At 38.3% G+C, this 21,244-nt stretch overlaps 1 protein-coding gene across 1 annotated transcript in view; it reads right to left on the bottom strand.

The window, feature by feature from the left end:
- USH2A (usherin) overlaps positions 1-13,134 on the bottom strand; it is a 773,776-nt gene extending 760,642 nt beyond the window's left edge. Inside the window, exons 1-2 of the mRNA XM_060289919.1 lie at positions 12,650-13,134; positions 8,903-9,068 (exon numbers count right to left, since the gene is read on the bottom strand). Coding sequence (XP_060145902.1) covers positions 8,903-9,068; positions 12,650-13,134 — 651 coding nt within the window. The remainder of the gene's footprint in view (positions 1-8,902; positions 9,069-12,649) is intronic.
- Between the last annotated feature and the right edge of the window lie 8,110 nt (positions 13,135-21,244).

Below are 21,244 nucleotides of genomic sequence, written 5' to 3' on the forward strand. Positions count from 1 at the left end.
TTATTATGCATCCAGAACAATACAGCTGCTTGGAATATTTTTGAACGTCGCATTTGAGAGAGAGAAATACCAAGGGAAAATATATGGGAAAAGAAAACTATTCAAGGCCATGTTTAAATAAAGTCATATTCTCTCTTCCATTACCAAGCAATACATACCATAGGCCAAATTCTGCCCTAGGTTATATGAGCGCTCTTCTTTTTGACTTTAGTGCAATTGTTCATGTATAACCGAAGGCTTCAGTTAGCCCCGTGGACACAAAAATGCCTACCCTCAAAAGAAGCAAAAATGATCTGTCTTATTTGGCTTTTAGATGAAAGTGATATAATATAAATGACAATTCCATTAGATAATATAGGTTTTAAAAAGCACTACCATCAAGTTTTAACCATTACAAATTTGAGAGAATTACCATAGTGGCATTGGCAAGACCAGAGATTGTTGAAACAAATAAGAAGACATTGGAAAATACTTTTCTTTTTATCGCCATTTTCAATTTTAGTAGTGTATGGAATAACTGTGCCCTATAATATTTGTATATATTTTCCTTTTGCATATATTGTACATTTTCTAGCTATTGGCTGAGAATCAACCATTTTCTAGCAGAAAAAAATTGCTAAGTTCTTCAAATATCAGTTTCTAAGTTTAAATGTTAATTTATCCATAGCTTGCTTTAGATTTTGATTAGAGGTTTTTCCAGAGGAAAGGTCTTACTTACTGAACTTAAATTTTTGCCATGAAATATTAGACTGATAACATTCAGACTTGTAAAGGGTAAACACTACAATGAGAGGTGTGTTCATCTTTTTGCATACATCAGCTAGACAAACCTTTTCTTTTGGTGTGTGTGTGTTTATATATATATATATATATGTATGTATGTATATACATATACATGTATATATATGTATGTGTATATATATAGTGTATATACTAATGGAGAATAATAGTTACGAAACAGATTGGATTAGGAGCAGGTGAAAAAACCTGGGTTGTCTGTCAGAGGGAGAAACAAAAACAAAAGACTTCATAGCTCTATGTAAAACTCTAAGCCACTTTTTCCAGCCTTTTTCATTTAACACATGATACATTTCTTTCTAAGAAACTCAGACCCTCCGAGGCTTACTAACATCTTTTGCTATTTTCATCTTCCAGGCATTGCTCACCTATTCCTGGTATGTAGAATTTCTTCCTTCCTCCTCTTCTCCACCTTAAAAGCCTATTTTTCCTTCAATAGTTAACTCAGATCCTACCTTCCTTATGCATCTTTCCTGACATACCTGAATTGGAATGAGTCATTTCCTGTCTTAAATTCTGATTATTTTATTTTGTTATACACTTTGTAATCCATCAAGGTAGGAAGCAGAACAAGAAATAATACTTGGGCCCCACCCCAGACCAATGAAGACACAATGGAGTGTGGGCATCTGAATATCTTTGAAAGTTTCTCAATGATGCTAGTGATCTCTAGAGTTGAGTATTACTCTGAGCTGCAGTCTAGCTTGTAAGTACTAAATATCAAAATTCTGACTCTCTTCCAGTACTTCTCCTTGGGCAAATGAAACCATTAGTCATGCAATCATCTAAGCCAGAAATCTGGGATTTATCATCTCCCTTTACCTTAACCTCTACTTTCCTTCCATCAACAAGCCCTTTGATTTTAATTCCTGAATAGCTTTCAAAGCTGACCACTTCTCTGTGTATCTGCTATTGCCATCATGGTTCAAGGTATCTCACTTGGGCTCTAAGAGTAACCTAACAACACTTTTTTCTTGTCCTCATGCAAACTGTTCTCCTTCGGTGCAACCAACATAGTCCTTCTGAAAAGATAATCTGCTCAGGCCATACATTTTCCTTACTTCCCCCCACTTCCTCCCTCATCCCCTGTTCCCTGCATAAAGTATCTCAGTAGAGTTCTCTTGAAAACACTTTCACATGGCCAACAGTGATCTTTAAAACATAGCATCTTCCAATGGCTCTGGCTACATTTCACATGCTGCTACACTCCACCTCCACTGGCCTTTCAGTATCTCATATGCAACAAAGTCCCTTTTACAAAAGGGCATCTGCACTATTTGCTATGCATGGATGAAATGTTCGTCTCTACTCTGGACACCTAGTTCAATCCTGTATGTTCTTTTGAATATATACTGTTATCAGTTAAATTCCGTCCCCCCACAAAAGACAGACTGAAGTCCTAACCCCCCATGTCTGTGACTATGACCTTATTTGGAAACAGAGTCTTCGTGGATATAATCAAGTTAAGGTGAAGTCATACTGATTAGTTGGATCCTAACCCAGTATAACTGGTGTCCTTACAGAAAGAGGAGACACTGACACACACACACACACACACACACAGGGGAGGAGATGGCCACGTGATATCGGAGGCAGAGATGAGGCTGATGCATCTACAAACTCAGGATTTCCGGCAAACACCGGAAGCTAGAAGAAGCAAGTGAGGCTACTCCTCTATAAGTTTTAGAAAGAGCATGGTCTTGCAGACACCTTAATTTCAGACTTCTGGCCTCCAGAACTGGGAGAGAATACATTGTTGTTCTTTCAAGCTACTCAGCTGGTGATTTTTTAGGTCAGGCCTAGCAAACTAATACTCGTATCTAATACAATTTCTTCAAAGTAAGCTTCCCTTGACTTCAGAGATTTGATCAAATTGTCCTTCAGATGATCCCACAGAACATATCACAGTTATAATTCGGTTTTCCTTGGTGTGATTGTCTGTCTTTTCCTTCCAATAGACTGTAAGCTCCATTACAGCAGACTATAAAGTACTTTATCAGACATTATTTTCTTTACATGTCATTTACAGTAGAAGCTAAATAGGCTGGGTTTATCTTTGTTCCCAATTGTCACAGGTATCTATCATTTCAAGGAGCTACATAATTTTCCGAGGGTTGTACAAATTTTAAGTAAAATATCAAGAATTAAACATTGCCTTTTGGCTAAATATTATAGTTTAAAGTCTCATGCAAAAATGTACAGAGAATAATTTTTACGTTTTTACTTGGAGGGTTTTACCTTTCTCCATAATCAAGTGGGAAGAATTCCCCCTTATTTTTAAGGTATCCTTGCAAAAGGCTTGGTTCTGTATGCCACAGACCAGGTGATCAGGGTGGGTTAAGTGGATTATTCTTTCTTTAATCCACTAGTCTTTCCTGACTGTCATAAACCAAAAAGATATTGAGCAGAACTGTATATAAAATGATATCCTGTTATGTATTTAAGGCACCTGTATCCCTGAGAGATATGATTGTAAACTATATTGATTTGAATTATTTGTACAAATCATGTAAATATGAGAAGCATTACAAATATGTACAAATGTATGAAAATTCATTTATATTTTATTTACTTTACAAATGTGTCTTGTTTCAGTTCTTGGTTTTTGTCAAGGGGAGTTCAGAGAACTTTGATAATTAACTACTTCTTCTGTCTTCAGTGACCTAGGTTCACAGCAATTTATTATTTTTTTAGGTAAAGGTCAGAGAAAATTGAGACTGTAAATTCTGGCAGACAATTTAACCTCTCTAAGGCTCCTTTTTTAATCCAGTTCACCTAGTCAGTGCTCAATAATCACAGCTGTTATTATTATCATCACTTTCAGCTGATTATTCTGAAAAGCTTTGTTAAATTCTATTGATCTTTACTTCATTTTGAATAACAAAACTATTCCCCTAACTTGGGTGATATTCAGTAGGCTAGCTACAAACAGAAGGCTTTCATATACATGTAAATAGTTACAGTTTAAAGCAATGAAAATTATTAAAGGAACGATATGGATTGAGATTCTCTTGTGGTGGGAGTCGAGGTGATGCCCCCAGGAGAATGCCAGTTCACAGAGCTTCCTGAAATGAATGAGGAAGCTTCCATAAGGCTGTGAGGACGTTTTATGTTCCCTCAATCAATAGAGACATGGCAATACCTTTATAAAGCGTGCACATGGGCATACACTCCAGAGATTCACTGAGAGAGTTGGTTTATCTATTCTAACAAATGTTGGTTAAATTGTATTTTCTTTTTCTCCAGAACCATCAATAGTTTCCCTTTTTCAGATTGAATACATAAATCAAAGAACATTTTTCAGGAACAAACTATGATTATGAAACTCCTATTCTTCGTCTGTTGATCCCTAAAACTTTATTTACCCATGCATTTTTTTCCTTCACTGTATCGGATTAGAACTGCTCTTTTTCACTTTATTGTAGCTAGGACCATCTGTGGCTCTTGACTTGTCAGTGTATCGAGGAGCTCTCAAAAGAGCATAGATGATGTGAAAAACCCCACTGCTAAACTATTTCTTGCGTCCATACTTGCAGTATTTCATCAGCTTCTAATTATAGTACATAATTATTTGACTGCATTTTAGCATAATTACTAATGGGTTACTATATTAATGATTCTTCGATGCCATTTGTCCGATACAATGTGTAGTAGTACTTAAGGGAAAACAGTTTTCAGAGTTTCATAAAACTCTGAGGTTTTACTTTTAAATGATGTGCAACTAAATGTCAATATACTTCCAAGTTGTACTACCCACACGCCCTAACAAACTGCTGAAGTAAAATCCTTTCACATATTTTCAAAACTTCTTTTTAAATAAAGAAAATCCAAAGAGGTCTCTTAAAATAACTATAACATGTGCTGATTCAATATGAAAACTAAGCTTTAAAAAAAATCTGCTAATGTTATCAGTGTTCCCCACTCGATAATAAAAAGTCTGCATTGATTTTTTTCCAGTTTTAGTACAAAATATATGACATAACGAATTTCAGCTTGATATAATTTGAAATAGCCAATATATTAGACTCCAAAGTGAAATTTAAATTGGCAATCATGTCAGGTTCAAGTCCCTGAATGAATATTAATTTAAAAACTAATCATTTTCCAACAGGTTGAAGCTTCGAAATGCTAGCTCTTGAATAAAAGCTGTTAGATCCATTACTGTAACATCAGGCATTTTTTGTTTAGGAAACTAGACCTCCAACATTTGGTATGTCTGGCTCTTCCTAGCATCTTTTTTTTTGCCCAGGGAGTTAATTATTTAAAACTCATTTCTTTTTCTGGATTTGGTAAATTAGAATTCTGATTTTACTGATGGAAAGCTGATACTGAGTGAACTGTCTGAGGTAAGGTGTAAGGTCAGATCGGTTAATTAATTTTATGTGACTGTGTCTTTCTAAGTTAAATTCTGAGCCAACTCCATGAGTAAAGATGTTTTATTTTTATATACACACACGCACAGACCTTGTAAATTCATTGATTGTGGCCATATTGGAGGATGAGTAAAAATATATGCATACACTACAGACTTGCAATTTTTAACTCGACTAAGCCAGATTATCTGTGTGTTCTAGCCTATGCCCAGCATTATGAAGTCCCTAACCTCAAAATCAAACAGAATTTGGATGCACTATATTATAAGGCAACAGAGAATAAGTTACATTTCATATTAAAATATGTTCTTTGCAGTTAACTAGTGAAAGAGTTACAAGCTGCATTTGTCCATATCTTGGCTATGAAATCTACCAAAAAAATGTTTGTGTAAATACCAGATAGCAGGGGGAAGCAGAAAAAAGCACAAACCCGATCGTCAGTTGAGGACAAAGCTCTGTCACTTACCATCACTGTCTAGACAACCCTACACAACTTAGAAGCTTTCCATACTTTCAAAGTCACTTACTTTTTAACGTAGAATTCTAGGAAGTCTGGTTTTGTTCATCTAGTCCTATCCTCTTACTACATAAGTAAGAAAACTGAGTCAAGTGTATTTGTTAAAACTACTGAGTAGCATTACTTGAGTCAGATTTCTCTACACCTCATCTCTTATTCTTCCCACTGCTTTTTGTATTAACTTCCAAGGAATGAGCACATTCTTTATTAAACATCTATGAGTTATTATAAATATTGTAATATCTCAAATGTACTCAGACTTGTTTCCAGTTTAAAGGCACCCTACGCAGAACTCCAATTTAAATAATTGCTCTTTCATTTTTATTTGAATGAATCCAGGTCTCCATAATGCTGGGTACCCCCAAATCTATCAATAAATGCCAGACGAATAAATAAGCGATCTGCACGGCTTTTCTAATGATTTAGGACTGTTTCATTCTGTAGTTTTAACGTAAAATGTAGAATGGGGGGGAACTTATGTAAATGTAAATAAATAAAAGAAGACCACAAATTGGATAGGACAAATTTTCTCTCGATAGTCGGTTATGAAATAAAGCAGTCTCATTAAATCATAAGTACTTTAACCTTTTCTTGAAAGAAGGGGAAGATTTAAAGATTTATAAAGAAATTTTGCCTAGACTAGGAAGTGACTCACATTTGACATGTATTGAAATGATAATGTTGATTCCAATAGGCACGCTAAGAGCATCTGACTCCCAGGGGAGTAATTCAGTCATGGTTACCTCTTCAAATTCGGAATTTTAAACTTTCTTTGTAAAGCTTTTAATGTACTACTGCCTGCCAAAACATGGCACATTTTCACAGATAAGGCAAAATAAAGGCAAGTAAAAAGCATTTTTTCATCAGCGTTGATATAAAAATATGCGACAAATATAGCTCTTCAACATCGTTTCAAGATTCCATTTCCTCAGTCTTCGGTGTTTTTTTTTTTGGCCACACGGCGGCACGCGGGATCTTAGTTCCCCAACAAGGGCTCAAACCTGCGTCTCCTGCAGTGGAAGCGCAGAGTCTTAACCGTTGGACCTCCAGGGAAGCCCCTCTGCAGTGGTTTCCATTTCCATTTTTTATATGGAAACGTCATAACACAATTCTGTTGGTCTGGTCAGTGGGTGGAATGGATAAGATATAGAACAAATTAGTCCCCTATCTGCTAACTACTGAACAAATGAGAGGCAAGCATGACACACTGAATCCATCATATGCTACAGATGTCAGACGTGACCTATCTTTTTGTCGGTCCTTTCAACCCTGGTGGCATGGAAACCTCTGCGTCCTGACAACCAAATTTTCTAAACTCATATCCTAATGAAAAGCAGAGTGGGGAGGGCGAAGGGTAAGCTGTGACAAAGCGAGAGAGAGGCATGGACATATATACACTACCAAACGTAAGGTAGATAGCTAGTGGGAAGCAGTCGCATAGCACAGGGAGATCAGCTCGGTGCTTTGTGACCACCTAGAGGGCTGGGATAGGGAGGGTGGGAGGGAGGGAGATGCAAGAGGGAAGAGATATGGGAACATATGTATATGTATAACTGATTCACTTTGTTATAAAGCAGTAACTAACACACCATTGTAAAGCAACTATACTCCAATAAAGATGTAAATAAAAAAAAGAGAAAAGCAGAGTAGATAAGTCTAACATGATGACTGAATATCACTGTGTCAATACCATCCTATGGAAATCAATCATTGCTAATTCTCTGCATTTCTATTTTAAATGTTCTTCCTTAGGCTTTTAATGCATTGCAGTGCACATACATGGCAGAATTTCATACTACCAGGCCAAACAAAGGTATGTTTCAAGTGTATTTACGTCCTCAATAACGGCAGCTATGCTGAAAGAGACCTTAAAATCCAAGTAACAATTTTCAAGACCTTCTAAGTGAGATAGGCTGGAACCTGGGACCCTTTGCTGCAGTGTTTACACCTGGACAAATGTTTCCTGGAGCAACAAAATATAAAGAAAGAAACTATAAGGGACTAAAAATAACTGCATGCATGTCCAGTTGGGGCAAATTATGGACAAGATACAAAAAGACAAAAAAAAACCCTGCCACTTCTGAAGAACCAGAGCAAAAGCAGGGGACCGCACATGCCCCCGGCACACAGCACCGCCAAAGGGGTGGGCAGAACACCTAAGCCACCACTGTGGCCCAACCCCTGGACACACCCCTACCCTACCCCATATAAGGAATCAGCTCCACCCCCTTCAGGGAGCGAGCAAGGGAATCTGTTACTTGCTTTTTCTCCCCGCTGCTGCAGCAGGGGCCCCAGTAAAGCCTTGCCTGAATCTCGTCTGGCCTCTTATCAATTTCTATTGATTAAGGAGGCCAAGAACCCCGGTAAGTAACATAAGGAAGTCTACCTGCTTCAGGGTGAGGGAAAAAATGTGAGAGATCAAAGATTATTTTCATAAAGTGCACGAGGGTACAACTGTCCTCTAGGGCAAATGGGGTTTGCATGGACCACATTTGAGCACACCTATGAGAGCATATACTGAGAACTACAGTACACAGTACCTCTGGTATAAAAGGCAAGGGTGACTTAAGCTGCACTGGACCATTCCAGAGCCCTAAAGAAACCAAAGAATAAACTGTCTCCATTCCTGACAACCATAAAATACCAACCATCTCACAGTTATCTCAGTCTTTAGCAGCTTCTAAGGCGAATACAAACTGTGGTTGACAACTGAAGTAATAATATAACACCTTTTGAGTGTCTGATGTGTGAAGTTCATTAGTTCTAAGGTCAACATTTTAACACAACAGCCGAATTGTATTCATATCATCAGATGCTATCCACCAAAAACCACTGTAAAAACCAGGCAGGGGTCTTAATACTGCCAAGACTAGTAAAATTAGAACTAGACTGCAAAAGAGCCCTTCCACATTTTTGAACAAAATAAAATACACTAAGCAAATAAAACAAACATTTCCTGAGGATACTACCCCAAATGGGATTGTCCTAACCTTCTGTGGGCATTTTCACAGTAATTTTGAGGGGGAAATTCTGGTATATCAAGAGATACATCATTAGGTCATTTAAATATCGTTTTTCTTTAGTTGTCATTTACACATAGTTGAAATCTAAAAGGTAGAGCTTCAAATCTGATGGGAAGATGCCATTTAAAGGAAAGAAAGGAAGATGGATCCCTGTGTTTAAACAAATGTTAAATATTTTTTATTTTACTCACCTGCACACTAAGATGAATCCATTTCTTCACAAGAATTCTCCCCAGTGTCATTACTTTCATTGGAGGCTGCAAACCATTTACTGTGCGGTAATAAAACATGGTCTCTTTCTCAGATATTGTAAGTTTGAACACAATCTGCCCATCCGCTGTCTTCTCTATAACACACCTTGGGAAGCAACCAGAAAAGAGAAAAGGTCAGCCTCCAACCGAAAGAGAGGCTAAGCCATCACCCAGTGATGGTGGCGTAACTGACCCCAAACTCCACTCAAAGTGTCACAATGAATAAGTACCTGAATGTTATCAAATTCAGGGCAAGCTTTCTCTCAATTAAGAAGCCCTTTTATTTCAATAAAAAATACAATTCTTATTTACAATATATTCCCCCAGAACCTCCACTCCCTTTATTGGAGACTCATGATGGGAGCTCAAGTGGTCGAATCATCCTGCAAAACCAACATGTAGCCTATTGGCTAATTAGTTCCTCTGCTATTTCTTTTATAGGAAGCGGCACAATACACCACATCTGGCTTGGGTATTGAGTCACCAGCGCAAATCTTTTTTTTCTTTTTTTTTTAATGTAAAGAGAGGTTAGTGTCCATAGAAGGCTCTAAACCGCTAACCCTGAGGTCAGAATTGCTCTATTTAATTCTCATGATGAAATGGAGAATGGACGACTATAGCCTTTACTTTGCTCATCATCAACTAGCCAGAAGCCAAAGCCAGTGTCTGTAGCTCACCATGACCACACGGCCCAACTGAGGCACTGAGATCATGGTAATGATCCTGGAGGAAAGGTCATCCAATCTTCTAAGAGTACAGTGTAATATTTTGATAAAATAGAAGAATTTTCAGAAAAATTTTAGGTCTGTGTAGGGCCAGTTATCAAATTACTTTGTTTTAATCACTTCTATTCTGATCACAATGGCACCCTTTTCCCATCCCTTTAAATAGACATTTTTATTTTTTATGTCTTCTAATTTCTCTCTTGATTTATGTTTAATATATTTTATTTTATACTAATTATATCATTGCATGTGCCTAGCCACTCTGTACCCACTGAGCAGAAACAGATATGAACTTAAGCAACCCTTTCCTATTACATTTCAACCTAGCAACTCAACTTTTTAGCAGATGAGAGAAGAGCTCCCTCCTCCAAATCTGCTATTTAAAGAGAAATATCATGGACAGTAGCCATCAACATCCCCCCCAAATAACTAGCTATTAAAGATACTCATCAGTCTGCATCTCACAGACAAGAACTCAAGAAGGCGGTAGGTACATCCCAGGGAGGAGAATTTTATCAAGTCCTAGAGGAGTCTGGGTTCCTTTCTTCACCTGGTTGCCTCCTACTCAGCATCTCCAGGATAATGCCTGATCCTAGAATCCTCCCTGCTCAAGGTTCGTAAGGGGCCTTCCCTTGAGCTCACTTATCGTGCTGCCTTGGTAACAACACCCATCCATCTGTCTTCCCATTCGATCATGAGTTTTCTGACAATAGCACCATAGCCTGGTTTATAGTAGAGCCTCAAAAAAATGAGTCAGTGATCTGAGTAGGAAGAATCGAAGAGGCAAAGGTAAGATTGGGCAAACCAAGACTTCTTGCTAAAAGTGTTTTTAAAACTTTCCTTAAAGGGCACATTTTTTCACAAATCATTCCTTCTCACTTGCATTTATTCTTTTTGAGAATTGAGAGGTAATATGACCGGAGAACACTTACCAGTCACCATTTCACTGTCACTTTTTTACTCTATCTGTACATATATTTGGTGATAAAGTTATGAGGCCAAATATATATATTTTAAATAAGGCAAATAGGTTTAGTTGACATACAGATTTTATATAAAGTGGAAATACGATTTTATGGAAATTCTATTGTGATTGTTTTTAACCCTATGGAAATTCTATTGTGATTTTTTTTAACCCTTTGGTAGGTGAATATTTCTAAGTCATTGGAATGAAAGAATTTCTCTCTATTCCCTGTCTCTAGGTCTTAAACAATCTAAGAAGAGTTTGCCTCTGTTCATTTCTCTTGAGTTAAATCTACAAGTTAGAATTTGACCATTACTCAAGGATGTATTTGCCACATGCAGGCTTATTTCCCCAAGCTTACTGAAAATGCATTTCTTAATATGTTATTGATTATCTTCCTTGCTATTTTGTTTGCTTGTAAACATACTAGCTTGGGTAGATAATGAATGTGAGAGGAAGGCAGGTAGCAAAATATTTAGGAACTGGATTTATTTTGCTCCTGAATAAACAATAATTGGATAATCCATGTTTTGTTTGTTTTACTTATCTAGTACAAACACCCTGAAATTCCCCCAATTCCCACAGGTATTTCAGTTTTGAGAATGGAAACGACCTTGATGCATGGAACTCTCAAAACCATATACCATGTGCTACTGCCTCTATAAATACTCCTCTGTCTTATTTATACAAAATGATACCAATGGAAGATGAATTTGGTAGAGACATATCCCTTGTAAAAAGCTTGGAAAAAAATATTTCATCCTAGCCATATTTGTCAAGAGACAATTTTTTAAAACTCTTTGCACGTTAGTTACATAAACTAAGTAGGTTGGATTTACTGACATTTCAAACAGTAAGAAAACAGGGTTTTCTTTCAGGGCACATACAGAAATAGGGGTAACGGTTTGTGACGATTTTCACTCCAAATAAAACAAGATGAAAATATGCCAACTTTCACTTGGCACATTAAAACTAAACACCAAAGATATTTAAGCCATATTTGCTTATGAAATTATAAGACTCTTCTGGTTTGTTTCATGAGTTTTTAGATATTTGGCCAACATCCTCATACAAAGAAAACTTCACAAGGAGAAGAGGCAAAAGCCCTACAGGAAGATGAAAGATGAGCAAAATATGCCTCAAAACTGTCCTACTCGTTCCAGTTTCCAGATTGTTTCTAAACACTTAGGGGAAACATTAGATACAGCTTCAGAAACTATTACAGAATGAAAATCAGGTGATTACAGAAAATAACCACAAATGTTAACGAAGCCCCCCTCCGAACTCACTGAAGGCATTTCTACTGGGATGAATGGCATGAATGCTTTTGAGAAGCTTTTATGCTTCTCTGTATATTTCCTAACAGATGAAAACGCCAGGAAGCGAAGGGCCAAAAGCGACCTCTTTTCAGAGATAGAGTGTCATTCATTTATTCAACTCATTATTGAGCATCTTCCAAGATGAGTTAAACAAACATCTCTTCCTGGGAAAATAAGGATGCAGACAACACAGTCCTTAGCTCTCAGAGAACTACATGCCTAATGAAAATTGTATACTCTAGTAAGGGCAAGTTGTTTATACAAACCTGGACCAAAACTTTGAAAATATCCATTATTTGTATTGCTAGTCCCCATGACTTAAAACTCACACTGAGCCTGGTTGAGCCTCTGAAAACTAAGACCAAAAGTTTAGCTAAACTGCTGGAAAAAAAAAAAAAAAAAGAGCCAGGTGTAAATATGTCTGCCTGCCATGAAATTATTTTAACACACTCTTCTCTGAGGGTTTACTTCATCCATGGAAAGGAGAAAAATACTTCGAACTTAGGAAAAATTATTTGGAATATAAAGTTGACCAGGAGAGCCTAATATAGGAGTAGGTCTTCAGTTGCATCAATTCCAAAGTGCCTTCATTTCTAGGTTGGAATTCAAGTTGCAATACCCTTGACTCTTACTGATTTTGCAGGACCCTAGGAAAGCTTACACTCCCTCTGCTACTTACATTACACCTTCTTGCTCGGGTTTCAACCACACAGCTAGAGTAAATGATGCCGCCAACCTGGCAGCAGGAGGAGAGGCAAAGCAACTCTGGTGATTTCCAAAAATGAAACTTGCAGAAGGGCCGTGGGCATCGGGACTCAGATCACGCCGGTCTACGGTGATGCAGCCGCTGAGGCCCGCTGAGAAGAGGTCAGTGTAGGTGGGGGGCGACGATCGGTAAGGACAATCCTGAATGCAGAACCGCTGGGGACAGACCCGAAGGCCTTCAGCTGCGGCAGAGCTCTGACAGAAGGTGCTTCGGGCTGGGAGTCCACACGTCGCTTGGGTTGGCACCACCGAAACCTTCTTGAAAGCTGCCACGTTCTCCAGCCTTGGGAAAAGGCCCTGCGAGTCAGCCCACGATATGGAAGCAAAATAAGTAAAGAGCCACGTTTTAGGGGTGGGAAACAAGAAGCCGAAGCCCAAAGAAAGTGCCAGGCAATTCATGTTTACACAAAAGCATTCTCCTTCCGATCAAGCGTTCCTAAATAAATAATCAGGCCGACGGCGCTGGCCAGCGACTCTTTAACACGGCGTGCTTTAAATAACATTGAGAAAAATCCATTTTCGGCAAACCGCAGACGCCTTTTCACACTGGGGTAACACCGGAGGCCTCCTTAGTGATGGCGAAGACATGAGTAGCAGCTGGTGTCTGGGAATCAAAAGCAGAGAGTCAAGGAAGAGCTGTTACTGTTACATCTTTAAAACTGTCGGTACATTCTAAGCAGGGGGATTCCGAGTCCCCAGGAAACATGATTAAACTTCTTAAAAACATTTTGAAGTACACTCTCTAGAGTAAAACACTCATTCTTTTGGTAACTCTCTTCATCGGGCAAATCAAGCACTCGAAAAGCCCACAGGACAACCAGTTGGACGTACACGTATGTGCACATACTTTTATTAATATATTTCCCCACACAGTAATTTCAGATTGCTACTCCACCCCAGGGAATTAGCACTAACCACTCTCCTTCACAAGGTAAAGAACTATATAGATTTCCTTTACACACGCACGGGACGTTGCTAACGCAGAGCTAACTTGCAGATGTCCCGAATAAAGCTGGCAAAGCACTTTGGGCCTTTCCCCCCGCCTCATCGCAGCATGTGCGGCAACTTTAAGCTCACGGTAAAGCTGATTAGAAACCCAGCACCATCTGTCCGTCCCACGCCTCCGTATTTAGCAAACGTTTGTGTGTTTCCTCATAAGACTTTGTGTAGGTTACATATGGACCCCTGATACTGTGTAAGTAATTGTATTGATAAATAAGCTGAGTTACCATTTCTTTATAGCATTTCAACCAGGCCCCTCAGTGTGACAAATGGCTCTTCACAGGACCGCTGTCCCTGGTTGCCTGGCAACGCTGCGGTAACCTCCGGAAAGTCTCAGCAAATAGGCCACAGCAGCAGGACGGCCGCATGGAAGACTTGGGTGCCCAAGTCAGGGATTCTGCGCAGCGAACGCTTGGTTACCTGAAACTCAGAGTGCAGTCTGCTGGCTGGCCCGCCTGGAACTGAGCTCCTCGAGCCTCCAGCAGGTGCCTCAAGCAGTGGGAGGGACCAGCATGGGGCCAGGCATGCATAATTTTAAAGTAGCAGTGCACCTTATCCTCTAATCCCTTCTTTTGCCCCTCCCCTTTCCCTGGCTTTCATGCACCTCAATCCATTTAATCATGTCATCAAAATGATCTTACAGAAGCAAAAGGACTGCTGACTTCTTATCTGCTTGACTGGATATGAATATGTGTGTCTTTACGAATGCATGTTTGATGTCAATTCTATGTAGTTTTATTACATCCAAAACTCTCTTCAACCGTCTGGGACATCCCATCCTATAGGAGAAACATTCTAAAGCAACTGATACTTCTATCCCTCCACTGTCTTATAAATGGAAAACTCATTTGGGAAACAACTAGCCAGTTGGGCTTTTTCTATAAGTTATCATATTTGGAGAAATGTTTAGAAGTGAGAGAAATGTCTGTATGGCATTTCTTGTTAGTAAGGCAGGCAGAGACAACTCCAGAATGTCTTCACTCAAATTCCCTTTCATTTCTCTTCCAAGAGAGACCTGGCCGTAACTTTTAAGTATCCACTTTACCAGTCAGAACTAGGTGCTTCCAGAGGAAGTCTTCATCTTTTGTCAGATTATCCTATTCTCTCTACTAGTTGATTATTATAATCTTGCAAGGGCAATTTTTATTTAAAAGCAAATTTTAATGTAAAACCAGCTAATATGTAAGGAAAATCTGGGGCAATATGTGTGGAAATAGGTACGTAGGACACAGTGAAGTAGACAAATGGATTACTCACGCCTCTACAAAACATGCAACCAATATTGGTCTTCCAATGTGTTATTCAATGTCTGGCTCCTCTTATTGCCTTAAGAATCCAAAGATTAACTTTAATTTTTAATTGTGGTGCTTCAGTATATCTTTTGGGTCACCATTCTGGGGATAAAAAAATCATCTCCACATAACAACTCCTGCTTTGTAGTAGGAAGTCATGACTCAAAAGAGACGATCTAAGATTAGCAACTCTGCTCCACAACCAGAAACGCTGCCTGTAATTTGCAAGGGCAGACGATGGATTGACACAGCCCTCAACTTTTGCAATTCTGTACTATCAATCGTGAAGATACATCTGGTAAATGATTTGGGCACCAACAGTTCTACCACCACTAGAAGTGCCTGAGAAATACATAAAGAAAAAAAAAAGTAAGAGTGTACAGGAGGAAAGTTTAGTTCAACACAAGTAACTATGTGCTACTATTTTTCTCATATATTTTCATGGATTCACTGGGTAGTTCTGTTCTAGACCAGCTTGGCTGGGGCTGGATGGTCTGATGTGGCCTCACTCTCTAATCTAGCAGTTGGCTTGACACTCATGGGAGTCTAACCCAAGCTCATTCTGGTGACAGCAGGAAAATTCTGAGCAACCTAAGATGGGAGAGCCTAAGGTAAAAGTATTATTCGGGCATCTGCTTATATCATATTTGCTAATGTTCCCATTGACCAGAGCAAGTCACATGGCCAAGCCCAGATTCAAAGGCTGTGAAATTGACTCAGTTCTTCAAAGAACAGTTGAGAATTGCTAGCAATTTCTTCTTCTAGTGGTAAAGACATCATTGACTCAGAATTTCCTTCCTCCGAAAAAGTCCAAAACATGGTCTTTTAGACAACTGTAAGTAATTTCATACTCATTATTGTGGAAAACATTACTATAATAAGCTTAGTTTTTCAGGTCCTTGAGGCTTAGCTCCTATTGATGGACAAAATCAAGGGATATCCTTGGGTTAACATTCTTTAATTTACTATTAAAATTGACTAACCTCTGCCATAAATGATCTAGAAAAACAGTGAATGTATAATAAGTACTATTAGATGTGAAATTACAGGCATAAACTACAGAGGCAATGTGATTACAGATACAAGAAAAAGTAGACAATTTTATGAGAATTAAACTTGAGTTCTTAGGCAAATTGGAAAAGTTGCTTAAAATATTTCCAACTTAGACTGATTCAAGAAGAAGGAGAGATGGAAACAACCCAGATGTCCATCAGCTGCAGAACAGATAAAGAAATTGTGGTATATGCATAGGCTGGAAGGAGAAAGCACAAAGAAAGAAAAGTGAACTACCATTACAAGCAACAACGTAGATAAATCTCACAGACATGGTCGTCAGTGAAATAAGGCAGACGCCCCCAAGAACATAGTGTAAGATTCCATTTATATGAAGTGCAAAGGCAAAGCTAATCTGTGGTGACAGAAGTCAGAATAGTGCTCTCTTTAAGACAGAGGAAGAGACTGGAAAGTGTTCAAAGAAGCCAGCAGGAGTGCTGGACATTTATCTTGATATGGGTGGTGGTTACACAGGTGGATACATTTTTAAAAGTTCCTCAAGCTTTACTTAAGGTTTGTTCGCTTTGTGCAAATTATACCTCTATAAAAAAAAAAGAGTAGTAAATTTAAAAAAATTTAAGATGAATAGTTCTATCTGTTATAGTCTGCAGTTAAATGTCTTCCCACAAGGAAAACGGTGGGCCTGGAGAGTTGCGCAAATCAGTTATACCACCCATCTGGGAAAACTGTAATTCCAATTTTTACAAACATTCTTGCAAATCGAATAAGAGAATATTTCCCTTCTTTTTTGAAGCAGTATAACCAAAAGAGAGAGGGAGAGAGAGAGAGAGAGTGCGTGTGTGTGTGTGTGAGAGAGAGAAAATATGATAAGGGAAAATTAAAGACCAATCATGCTCATATACATACTGCAAAAAAAAATTCTGAATAAAACATAAGCAAACTGAATTGAGAAGTATATAAGAAGCTTAAATCTTTTAAGTTGGCTTTATTCCAGAATTGCAAAATTGGTTTGAATTTAAAAAATATATTAATTCACCATAAAAATAGTAAAAATTCTTGTGAGTTTTTAGGACCAAAACCCTTAACAAACTAAAGAAGAAAACTTCTATAACTTGACGGTTTACAAAAGCAACATCATAAATAATAATAATCAGGATAAATAGCACTTTTGTTAAAATCAGGAGTAGTGCAAGAACACCTACTATCACAGCTTCTAATCAACATTTTACTAGCCAGTGCGTGAAAATAAGGAAAAGATAAACCAAAGCATAAGTACTGAAAATGATTATCAAATGTCATACATTTCTCTAAATAACAAAATCCAAAGACAAATATTTGACCTAGGTTCTGGAGAGAAGATGTACATATGATGAATGCTGCTCATCAATTTCGGGCTCTTTTTTCTAGGCACAAACTACTTGCCCCCTTGTCAAGTTAGAGGTGGCCACGTGACTTGCTTTAGCCAATGAAATATGAGCCACTGCCAGGGGAAAGCTACAAGGACCCGTGTGCAATTTCCTGTGCTCACTCTGCCACGTCCAGATGGTGCCTGCTCTGTCAGCCTCTTGCCCTGGCTGGGAAGACATAGATCAGAGTCTGCTTGCCAGCCCTACTGGACACATAGCATGTGTGAAAAATAACTTTGATTGTTTAAAGGAATTTTTTGAAATCTTGGCGTTCTTTATTACTGCAGAATAATTCAGTTTAATACGAGGGATGCAAAGATCAACAAACAAAAATCAACTGCATGTCTCTGTGACAGATAGAGGATGAAATAAACAAATTAGAAAATATAACTAAAAGATGCTATTCATATTATAAGGTACTTAAGAACAAATCTAAAAACTGCATTACTACTATGAAAAAAATCAAGTTTTACTGAATAACATGTAAGAGACCAAAAACAGAGAGAGAAATTATGTTCTTGGATTCAACGACTATCACGAGGATGAAGTTTTCATATAGTTGTCTATTAATCCAATGCAATTCCTATGAAAAGCACAGCAGAGTTACTCATGGAACTTGACAAACCTATTTTAAAACATATAAAAAAGAGCAAACAGCCGACAGTATCCAAGGCACTGCAAACATAGAAGATGAGGGACTTTGCTAACAGATATCAAGATGTATATAGGGCCATATAAACTAGGAGTGTGCAACATTAATGCAGAGATGGGGAAAAAATCCGATAGAAACATCAAGAACCACAGGAAAAGACTCACACATATATAGACTTATATTTGTCCCTGCATATCACTAAAAAAAGGATGAACTAGTTAGTAAATTTTACAAGGAAAATCAATTCCACTTACTGGAAAATAAAATGAAATTGGATCCCTACTTCTCAGTATATACGAAAGTTACTTCGAGATAGATTGAGACCTAAACGTTTAGAGACAAAACTTGAAAATCTCTTGAAATTAAAGAAGATGCTTTAACCACCTTAAGATGGGAACATATTTCTTAAACTGGACACAAGTGTAAAACATAAAAGATAAATAAATGGGACTACATTAAAATCAAGAACTTCTGTTCATCAAATGTCCCCATAAAGGGAAAACCCAAGAAAACCTAAGCCACAACACTAGAGACATGTCACACATGTGATGGGAAAAGAATGAACACAGAGAATGCTTAAATAATGTCTGTGAATCGAAAGACGAATATTCCAATTCTTTTTAAAAAGACAGATGATATAAACAAGGATTTCAGAGAACAGTAAACATGAGGGGCCAATAAACTTACAGAAAGTATTGGACTTCATCAATATTCACAGAGAGGCAAATTAAAACCACAATGAAATTTTATTTTACACATGCTAGATCATACAAATTTTATATTAGGACAATGCCAACCATTATGAAGGGTATGTAGCAAAATGAACTCTAACTATTGCAGGTGGAAGGGTCACTTAACGCAAATGCTCCAAAGAACAATTCGGCATATTTAGAAAAGTTGAAGCTGCCTACACGCTAAAAAACAGCACGTTCACACTTACGCACACTCATTAGAAAACCTTAGTGCTTTGCGCCAGGGGGCATATTCTGTATTTCACAGCAGTCGTTTCTGGTAATGCCAGAAAGCTGGAAGCCAGTCAATGTCTATAATAAATATCAATAAATCACTGACATCTTCCTATGACAACAAATTCTGCTATCTGTTGATCTCTTTCTCGCTCTTCTTATTTCGTCTGCCTTTTTGTTCCCCCTGTGCTTCCTGATTTTCTATGATATAAGCTGACTGTTGACACAGTCATCCAACCAAGTAACCAACCACAGGTTACAGTGGGCAAGCACGACGCATTCAGTATAATATTCTGATTCTAGGTTTTTATCTTTTCAACAGTTCATGGTAGCTGAGACCACCTAGCATCTATCATCGGGGATTTTTTTCCAAATATATCCTTACCCTTTTTCACATTTGAAAATTCAGATGGCTAGTTCTCGGATAATTAAAGATTGGGTTAGAGTCATAACGGTCATCACAATAGATGCAGTATACTGAGTGTCTCACATGTAGCAGGCACCATACACATGATTTATACGCGTGTGTGTATTTACGTATACACACATAGCCATCTCATCTTTACTATAACTCTAGGAGGTAAGTGCTCTTACCTCATTTCACAAATGTGGAAGTTGCAATTTGGAAGGGCTTGATTCTGTTTGTCTTTGCATCTTGAGAAATGAGCATGTCTAACAGGAGGGGCACTCAAACAACGTTTGATTTTTTAAGTTCGTGTTCTTTATTTTTATTGTATTTTTCTTGCCAGAATTGAAAACACTAGCTATTTTATAGACTATATTAGTTTTGCCAATATAGAAACAATCTTTGTGCTTTCAAATTATAAAGAGATTAAATGACAAAAATGAATCTATAAAGTCATCAAAGTGCAATGTTTTTGACCAGTGTGTCCTACTTATAGTGTAACAGCAGCACCAATATCAAGTGTGACTAGGATACAGGGGTGTCAACCTCAGGTTGTGGCCTGGGCTGCGGTCCTGTCAACCTGAAGGACTGAACCAAGATTATAAATCAAACAGGGTGGTGGTCCAGGCTAGGGGGTGGTTCAGGAAACATATACTACCCAGTAAGAAAGGTGCAGGACGGAGAGGCCGAGAGAACAAGAGAGATGTTAAAAGTAAATGACTCAGGCTTTCCTGGTGGTGCAGTGGTTGAGAATCCACCCACCAATGCAGGGGCAAGGGTTCGAGCCCTGGTCCAGGAGGATCCCACATGCCGCGGAGCAACTAAGCCAGTGCGCCACAACTACTGAGCCTGCACTCTACAGCCCGCGAGCCACAACTACTGAGCCCGTGCTCTAGAGCCCATGAGCCACAACTACTGAGCCTGCGCTCTAGAGCCCGAGCTCCACAAGAGAAGCCACTGCAGTGAGAAGCCCACGCACCACAACGAAGAGTAGCCCCCACTCACCACAACTAGAGAAAGCCCACGTGCGGCAACAAAGACCCAACACTTAAATAAATAAGTAAATAAAATTTATGTAAAAAAAAAGTAAATGACTGAGTTGGTAAGTGGGTACAGTAACTCTGATAGAGAGGACCATGGCTGCTAGCATTAGCAGACTCGTCCTGAGACAGAGGACAGTGTAAGCCAATACCCAGTCTGGAAGTAGACATAGCCAGGCGGAGGAGGACCCAATCAGATGGATATGCCCTGACATATGTTTAAAGTACATTTAATAAGATGAGGAAAAACTGAGTTTCTTCTCTCCTCCACTCCATACATTTTCTTTCTCTTTTAAAATTATACAATGTGTGAACACTGTAAAAAAGATTTTTTAAGCAATATGAGGAGACAAAATTGAAGACTTCATCCACACCCCACCATCATCTCTTCATTAAGCCTCTGTTAGAATTTTTTTGACCTTCTTCTACAAGCATGATGTATGTATATTCTACACCAATCAGATTCCACATTGTGAAAATTTCAGCAAAATGCTTCCTATTTTTGGAAAATTCCCATCCATTTTCTTTTGCAATTTTCTGAACCAATACAATCCCTTACAATGCCTAAAATTCAGAGCATAAAGTAAATCATTTTCCTTGAATAGTAATAGTTCACACATTATTTGATTTCTAAAGTCTTAAACTAAGGTACTTACTGACAAAGTAAGAATAAATCTAAGTATCATGCGAGTCAAAGTGACACGTGACCTAAAGGTGAAAGTTTAAAGAGTC

Source organism: Globicephala melas, chromosome 1, assembly GCF_963455315.2.
Source record: "Globicephala melas chromosome 1, mGloMel1.2, whole genome shotgun sequence".
In the NCBI taxonomy this organism is placed as follows: domain Eukaryota; kingdom Metazoa; phylum Chordata; class Mammalia; order Artiodactyla; family Delphinidae; genus Globicephala; species Globicephala melas.